Source organism: Budorcas taxicolor, chromosome 1, assembly GCF_023091745.1.
Source record: "Budorcas taxicolor isolate Tak-1 chromosome 1, Takin1.1, whole genome shotgun sequence".
In the NCBI taxonomy this organism is placed as follows: Eukaryota; Metazoa; Chordata; class Mammalia; order Artiodactyla; family Bovidae; genus Budorcas; species Budorcas taxicolor.
In genome coordinates, this window is record NC_068910.1 from 144,532,343 (window position 1) to 144,541,213 (window position 8,871).

Consider the following 8,871-nt stretch of genomic DNA (forward strand, 5'->3'; position numbering starts at 1 on the left):
ATGGCCCCCACATCTGTTCCTCACACAGCCTTCCCCGTCTCAGAAAGCAGTAACTCTACTCTTCCAGATCCAGATGACCTGGCCCAAAATCTTAGGATGTCTTTGACTCCCCTTTCTCTTAGACCCCCCATCTGAGTCACCAAAACACCCTCTCAACTCTACCTTAAAATATAGCCAGACTCAATCCCAGTTGCTGCCACCTGTTACAGGCCCCCACCCTGGAAGAGGCCACTTTGCTGGATTGTTGCTGGCCCCTCTATGCTGGATTGTTGCACCAGCCTCCTGGCTAATCTTTCCTTTTTCATTGTTATCCCTCTGTGGTCATTCTCAACACAGTGACAGTAAACTGAATTACATCACCCCACTGCTCAAACCCTCCAAAGGCATCTTATCTTGTTTAAGTAAAAAACCGATGTCCTGATAACGACCTATATGGATTCTGTGCTCTGAATCCATCACCCCATTCCCACCTAGTAATGGCTACTAAGCCTGAACTGCATTTCAGCCACATTGGCCTCCTCGTGTGGTTCAGCATTCCAGGCTGCTCCTACCTCTGGGCCTTCATATGCCCTTCCCCTTACAGTTTCTTCATCTTTTTTTTCCCAGATGTCACCTGTTAGTGAGACCTTCCCTAGCTACCTAATCTAAAACTGTAACTCTGTCCCCTGCCCTTCCTGTCCCCCTTGCCTACTTTATTCTTCTCCTTAGTCCTTACACTAGTGCTCCACACAGCCTGCTCACACTGTTTCGATCTCGTTCCTCCTCCCATAAAGTCAGTGGTTTAGTCACATTGCTCTTCCATGTATCCCAGCACCTAGAACAAGGACTGGCGCATAATATATACTCAACAAACATTCACTGAGAGAATGAATCTTGAAAATACTGAGTATCTTATTATGTCCTCAAAATAAAATTATAGGCCTATTAAGATGGAAGTGAAGAAAAATTTGGGGGCTTATTTTAGAAGAGAGAGAATAAGACACAGGCTGAAATTTCATCACCACCACACAAGTATTTGTATAAGGTGACACCTTTCAAAGTAACTACCTTTCAAAATGTGAATACCTTTAAAGAGAGGTTGAGTCAGAGTAAGACATATAACAGTTTGCTGCCAGAAAGGAAAGGAAGATGCTATAGGCATTCAGATAAGAGGGTCCAACTCCAAGCTGACCTAAGCAGAAGGAAATCTTGGTGTAACAACTAGATGACCTATCAGAGGGATCAGGGTCAGGGCACCATCCCAAATGCCTGAGGACAAAACAAGGCCAAGCAGAAGTTTTTGAGTGATGTCAGAGCTAGCAGGGACTCTTCAGATCACCTTACCTCTTTGCTTGATAAGTGAGGAAACTGAGAGTCAGGGAAGAGAAAGGACTAGGTCACCCAAGGTCAGCAGCCTAGATGCCTAGATAATGGCTAAGCCAGGGCTGAAACCCAGGCTTCTGGCTCTCAGGTCAATGAGCTTTCTATACCACCACCCACCCTCCAAGGCGCTGTCACAACAAAGCCATAAAACAGGCAGCTTTCATTCCCCGGATGCATGCAGCAGTACCCACACAATGCTGAAAATGATCCCAAAGGAAGTTTCTTAACTGGGAGTTCTACGGAGAACCAGAATGGGACTTGGAAAAGAACTAAATTCCTCCTTGGTATTTCAGCCAATGGGAACGGAGCCCAGAAATCACTGACGTTTTCTGTTTGGGGAGATTGTTTTAATAGCTGTCTTTGAAGAGTGAGGAGGTCTACCATGCTGCTGGAAAAATCAAGTAGTTGCTTTGAGATATATATGAGGAGAAGAAAAGAAATGACACTACATATATTAAAATAAACCAGTTTCTAACTCATGGGCTGGGAAGTTAACCCTTGTTTTCCTAAATTAGTTAGCAACATAACCGAAATCACAGAGAGGAAGAGCCCTTGAAGACTCAAAGGGGAGGCCGCCAGTTGAAAGGGAAAGAAGAGAAATAAGGATGACTGTTCAGTCTCATCAGCAAGAAGAGAATGAACATGGGCTTTGAACCTGGAATGCCATAGATAATGTATTATTTATTCCTTATAATAGACATCCATGGCAAATCTATTATTCCCATTTTGATGAGGAGGAAAATGGGGCTCAAGGAGCTTAACTAATTGGTCCAAGGCTATGTCAAGTACAAAGGCTGAGCACTGAAGAATTGATACCTTCTAACTGTGGTACTGGAGAAAACTCTTGAGAGTCCCTAGGACAACAAGGGGATCAAATTTGTAAATCTTAAAGGAAATCAACCCTGAATATTCAATGGAAAGACTGATGCTGAAGCTGAAGCTCCAATACTTTGACCACCTGATGTGAAGAGCCGACTCACTGGAAAAGACCCTGATGCAGGAGGAGAAGGGGGCAACAGAGGATGAGATGGTTGGATGGCATCATTGACTCAATGACATGAGTTTGAGCAAACTCCAGGAGATAGTGAAGGACAGGGAAGCCTGGAATACTGCAGTCCGTGGTGTCAGACCAGACTTAGCAACTGAACAACAACAATACAGCTAGTAAGTAGCAGAACCAGGACTTAAGTGTTTCTTCCTCAGATTTCATGATCTTGCCTTACTCCACACTATAACTTTGGTGCTTTCTCTAGGCTTCAGTTTCTTCTCCATAAAATAAGGGCACTTAATCACAACACCGCTAATGTGTCTTATAGCTCTGATGGCCTATGGACTTACTAATGTTAGAAGTTTTCCTTAGTTGGTGATCTTCTGGAGCCCCCTCAAGAGCCGCAGGACTCTTGAGCCCCAAGAAGAGTGAGCTGATCCCCTGGCCTGCTGAGTTTGAAGGAAGTGATCAAGGCAGCTCTTCTTGCTGACCCTAACCAAGGATTGCAGCCTCTCCAACCCCAATTCAGTGCCTACAGGTCTCCTCCTGGCTTGAACATCAAGACAAATGCACAGAACCTCCACTGGGAGAGGCCTGGGATCCTGAAACACCCCTGAGGTATTTATTTATAACGCCTAGGGTACATCTAGCAAGTTCATCATGTGGCATGTGGCCATGTGTGCAAAGAAAGAACTGTCCCTGAGAAGTATTTGCTAAGACAAGGGCTAAGCTGTGAGCAAGCCTAGCAAGTATAAGGGACAGTAAGGGAGACAGAGGAGGCGTTCACAGATTGTAGACATCTTCCTACAGAGCAGTAAGAAGCCTAATGCTTTAGCAAAGAGTTCTGGACTAAAAGCAGGTGAGAGATGGACTCCTTGCTCTGCCACTACCTGACAGTGGGATCGGGGGTAACTTTGATCATGCTCTAGCAGGGAGTATAGCTACGCTGCTGCTGCTGCTGCTGCGTCGCTTCAGTCGTGTCCAATTCTGTGTGACCCCATAGCTGGCAGCCCACCAGGCTCCCCGGTCCCTGGGATTCTCCAGGCAAGAACACTGGAGTGGGTTGCCATTTCCTTCTCCAATGCATGAAAGTGAAAAGTGAAAGTAAAGTCGCTCACAGCTATAGACCAGTATTAAATAATTGCAACGAAGTTTGACGAGTATCTGGCAAGGGTGACAGAGCTTAAAAAATGGAGACTCTCAGAGCAAGATAAAGCCATGGTCACAGGTGGACAGGCAGGAGCAGGGAGGTTTGAGGGAGGGTCAAGTCCCCAACAGGGAGGGGTAGTGAGTAGGGAAACTGCGCCCAAATCCTAAAGAGTCCAGGGAGGTCATCAAGGAAGATCTCAGGGCTTATAATCATTAGTCTGGGTACAGAAGAAAACATATTCCTCAGGTTGGCGGCATTACCCCAGGCAACTCAGGTGGGTCACCTGGGGGTCTGATTCTAATTCAGATGCTCAAGTGCCACCCAGAAAGTCTGATTCTATGGGTCTGAGGTAGTGGCTGAGCACTGACATTTCTCTAAAAGCTCTCCAGGATTTCTAAACTACAGCTAAGGTTGAGAACGTCTGCTGTAAGCAGAGATCTCTGAGAGACAGAGCCCACCCCTTAGTGGCCACTGCATCAGGCCTTGCCAGACAGAAGGTGCTCAGGTATGCTTCCTGGATAAAGGAAAGAATACTGTGTACATGAAGCAGAGGAAGTCACCAGACAGTTATTAGTATCAGAGCAAGGCCAAGAATAAGACTGATCTTATGCTGAGTCCCTTGAATGACTGGCCAAGGGCTGCCTGCATCCCTCCTGACTATGTACATGATTGGCCCTGACCTGGAAGCTGGAGTCAGATCAAGTTTATGTGAGGGCCCCTGAAAGGGGAGAGAGGGGATCAAGGTGTCCAAAAGCCTATTACAGATCAAGGACACCAGTGAATCTCAAGCACACAATAATGACTATGAAGCCTGATTGAAGAAATCTCATGTTTATTAAAGTACCCTGCCTATATATAAATGGCTCTCCTCCTTCCGCCACTACAGATGGTAGTGACTTTCCCTTAGAAAAGGGAGTGGTGAGGGAAGAAGAAGGAGTCAGTTATTAACAAAAGTGAGGTGAATGAGGACCATCAGAAATGAAGGTAGCATCCTGCTTCTTGCTTTCTCCCTCCCCCCATACCTTATTCTATACCCCTACTGTCAGAAATCATCTTTCCTCCCTCTCCAAACCATATCGCATCCCATTTGAAAGCTATCAGGATTCTTGCACCTACCTATGCACTTCTCTACGGGCAAAACCTTTTGCATCTTTAATGCTCCCTTTCTTACTAATGAACCCCCAACCCTGTAGTTCTGGGTGCACTGCTGATCTTTGGTGAGAGGGACCAAACCTGGCCAGTATGGGAAAGTCCCTCAACAAACAGCCCAGGAAGCCAGGTCTCTTTTCCTGTATTCTGACCATCAGAAGAACCACTGAGAATCAGTCGGACTTGGTCCCTGAACTTTGCTGACTCTTCACTATAATGGAGACACGCTGATTTGTTTCCTAGGAATTCTGTGCTTTACTTCTAACACTCTACCTTCTAAACCCCTGCTAAATTCTCTGATGGTTCATATCCAGCAGGTGGGAAGCCAAGCGCTATGGGGCTCCACCCAACCACCATGTCTTCCCTGAATGGAGGGAAGCTGGAAACTGGAAGTGTGACCCTGACGTACCCAGGAGGAAAGGGCAGCCTAGTGCCCCCACCTCTCTGTCTCTTTGAGAGGAACCTCTGCTGTGTGTGTGGAGACAGAGCTCTGGAAGAGACTCATACACTGCTGCTGTTCCTGCTACTTCACTTCACTTGTGTCCGACTCTGTGTGATCCCATAGACAGCAGCCCACCAGGCTCCCCTGTCCCTGGGATTCTCCTGGCAAGAACACTGGAGTGGGTTGCCATTTCCTTCTCCAATGCATGAAAGTGAAAAGTGAAAGTGAAGTCACGCAGTCATGTCCGACTCCTAGCGACTCCATGGACTGCAGCCTTCCAGGCTCCTCCGTCCATGGGATTTTCCAGGCAGGAGTACCAGAGTGGGGTGCCACTGCCTTCTCCATACAATAGGCAGAGGCTAATTTAAGGCCACCGCTCCCGATGTGGGTGATAATGAGGGGTAGTGGTAGGGTGAACCAGAAGGCAAGGGTGAGCTCATCACTGTGGAAAGGCCCTTTAAGATCACCTAGTCCTGTAACTTTCAAACTTTTTAAAACCAATTGGACCTTTTTCCATCCAAAACTCTTAAATAAAACTCCATCTAACATGGAGCTGCTCTGATTAAAGCAAGAGGAGGAGGTAGGAGTCAGGGATGGGAGGTAGGACCAGGGTGGGAAAGCCACTCCCTCAGTCTCCCTTCCAAATGCAAAAAGTCCCTAAGGCACCATGCAGAGCATTGGGGCCCTGGGTCTCACTTCGAAAAGCCAATGATTAAACCTAAACCCTTAATTTTACAGATGGAAAAGCTGGGTGATTTGTGCAGGATCCCTGTGGAGTCAGTGGTGGCACCAGCGCTAGAACTTAACCCCACTCCCAACCCAGGCCTCTCGTCACCCCCTCCCACCAGCTGGCTGGCCCCTCGGGCCTTGGGGCCCCAGCGTCTCCCTGGGCCCAGCCAGGGAATCTTAGACGGAGCTGCGGAAGGAGAACTGCAGGTAGATGATTAGCAGCAGGACCGTGGCCCAAAACAAGCACCAGGGGATGGAGAAGAAATTGCAGCCAGAACCCTCCTCGGCCTGTGGCTTGGTGGGGCTGGGTGCCCGGGAGAAGGTGTAGGTGGTCGCCTCTTCCTCCAGCAGCTTCTCGCTGGGCTTCCAGTGCACGATGCCCTCCTGGCAGGCCTCGCAGAACTCGCCGCGGTGCCTCCGGGTGTCTTGGCGGCTGGCCACGTGGATGCGGTACTGGCCGCCGCGCTCGCCGTAGCACTGCTCGCGCAGGCTGGTGATGAGGTTGTCCACCAGGCACTCTATGTTCTCCTCCAGCATGCTCGACTCGTCCAGCCGCGCAGTGCCACACTCATAGCACAGCTGCTTGAAGACGCGCATGCGCACCGAGCCCGCCCGCTGGGCGCGGTCCAGGTACATGTGGAAGAGGATGACCACGTGGGGCGACTGCCAGGTGTGCCAGCACCAGGAACAGTGGAACCTGCGGGGACGAGGAGAGGCGAGAGGAGAGGACAGAGTGGAGACGGTGGAAACAGACTGCAGGAAGGAGGTGTGGGGCAGGAGGCAGAGCTGGGAGGTGGAGGCGGTGTGTTTATGGCTCCCTGAGTTCATTAGCTTTCCCCAGGTGGCTGCCCAGCCCGTCCCCTTGTGTGCTCTGCTAGGACCAGAGCCCGAGCCTCAGGATGTGCTTGGCATCCAGCAGTGCTCAGCCATCTCGGGGCCCTTCTCTGTGCCCTGCAGAAGCCTCAGTGCCCTCCATCTCAATGCCCAAGGGCCTTGCCTCTAGGAGAGTGGCTCTGGGCAGCTTTCCTCACATGTAAAACGTGCACGTTGCACGAAAGGAGCTCTTCCTGTTCAAATATCCTTTGAGTCTGATAGCAGGGATGGCCCACATCCCCTAGAAAACACAAAATCCATCCACACGCTCTTACCTGTCCACACTGACTGTGGCTAGACCCAAATCAAGAGGAAAGGACGCCGTTATCGCTTCTTAGCCTCTGGGCCAGTGCCAAGATTAATGTGCCTGAAGTCCTGGATATGGAGGCAATCTACACCCAGAGTGAGCTAACTGGAGCCAGCTGGGGCTCTCAGGCCATCAGCTGGGTCCGGAGGAGACACCAGCCCTCCTCCCTCAGCCCCACAAGCCCTGGGCCCTGAGCAGCTCCTGGGCCCTGTCAACAAGCGTCCAGTTCTTTTGCATCTGTCCTGCCAGCTGGGTAAGGTGTTCCACATTTTCATTTATCTATTTTCTTTTACTCACGTCCTTTGGGGACTGTTTCCCCTCTCTGAAACAAAACTACAAAACTTGGAATGGAAAATGCCAGAACTAGAGAGACCTTAGGCGTCACCTAGTTAGCCCTCTGTTTTACTCTGAGGCACAGAGAGTAAGAAAGCGGAACACACGGTGAGTTAGAGGCACAGCTGGTATCCAACACGTAACAGGTGCCCAGTAGATGTTTCTTGAATTAAATTGAGTGACTTGAACCAGGGAACGCAGAAAGGAAGGCCTTGCTTCTGACCCCCAGGCTGCACCACTCAGCCTCCAAACCTTGTGTCCCAGAGGCAAGTCTTTACATAATCCACCCACGGACAAGAGTGCTGGAAAGTCATCTCAGACATTATTGTAAGTACAAATCACCTAGGAACCTTGTTGAAATACAGGTTCTCATTCAGTAGGTCTAGAATGGAACCCAAGATTCTGCATCTTTAACAAGTTCCAGGTGGTGCCGATACTACTGTTCCCTGAGGAACAAGGATCTATGCTAACCCTTTCTTCCACCAAGTGGGGAAAGAGGTCCAAGAAGGAAACTGGACTGTTCAAAGGCCATGAAGAGTAGAGCTAGTTTCCAACATACTTCATGTGTTCAGTAGTTTATATTAAGTCAAGCTGAATTAAATAGATTGAAACTGAATTGGTCCAGGACCAGAACACAGATCACTTGACCCACAAGCACGTTCCCCTTCTCTTGGCTTTCAACCTTTTTAGGAGGTTTAAAGTGAAAGTCGCTCAGTCATGTCCTCCAACTCTTTGTGACCCCCTGGACTATACAGTCCATGGAATTCTCTAGGCCAGAATACTGGAGTGGGTAGCCTTTTGTTTTTCCAGGGGATCTTCCCAACCCAGGGATCAAACCCAGGTCTCCTGAATTGCAGGCAGAGTCTTTACCAGCTGAGCCACAAGGGAAGCCCAAGAATACTGGGGTAGGTAGCCTATCCCTTCTCCAGTGAATCTTCCCAACCCAGGAATCAAACCGGAGTCTCCTGCATTGCAGGTGGATTCTTTAAAACTGAGCTATCAAAGAGGTTATTAAATATAAAAATAGATAAAATATCAGCACTTAGAGCTATGACTCAGAGAGGGAACGTTACCAGGTGCTCAGTGGAAGAACTGGGGTCGAACTCACATGCCCCAGCTCCCAGTTAGCTCCTCTTCCTCTGCCTCCCAGTCTACAGTGGCCTCACAGCAAAGCTGACCCTTAGCACGTGGGTTCTCCGCGTTTCTGTCTCTTCTGGAAAGGTGTCCCCGGGGCTGCCTGCAGAGCCTGTTTCCTGGGCTACTCACCTGCCCGAAGCATGCAACTCCAGGTACTGCTTCCAGCCTGGAGCTAGCACGTTGTGCTTGAGGTTGGGATCTATGATGAGGTCCCAGCTGTCCGCTGGCTTTGCCTCCTCCATCTTCTCATAGAAGATTTTCTTCCACTCACCTGTGGTCACACTTTTACACATGGTCTCGTCAGGGGCGAGGGAGGGCAAGCTCCACTTGAGCGAGAACACGGGGAGTGACGGCAGGTGCAGGGTAGGGCAGCGCAGTCTCCACGGTCTAAAAATCCTCAT

At 49.4% G+C, this 8,871-nt stretch overlaps 1 protein-coding gene across 1 annotated transcript; it reads right to left on the bottom strand.

Moving 5' to 3' along the window:
• Positions 1-5,997: 5,997 nt before the first annotated feature.
• On the bottom strand, positions 5,998-8,871 carry RTP1 (receptor transporter protein 1). Its single transcript, XM_052649305.1, has 2 exons — positions 8,600-8,871; positions 5,998-6,517 (listed from the first exon to the last, which is right to left on the bottom strand). Exons 1-2 carry the CDS (start codon positions 8,869-8,871, stop codon positions 5,998-6,000), a joined length of 792 nt encoding a protein of 263 aa, XP_052505265.1.

Excerpts from the sequence above, each read along its gene's own strand:
- RTP1 (XM_052649305.1), bottom strand. The coding sequence starts at position 8,871 with ATGAGGATTTTTAGACCGTGGAGACTGCGCTGCCCTACCCTGCACCTG. Across the intron at positions 6,518-8,599 it reads GAGTTGCATGCTTCGGGCAG|GTTCCACTGTTCCTGGTGCT; the intron begins GTGAGTAGCCCA and ends TCGTCCCCGCAG.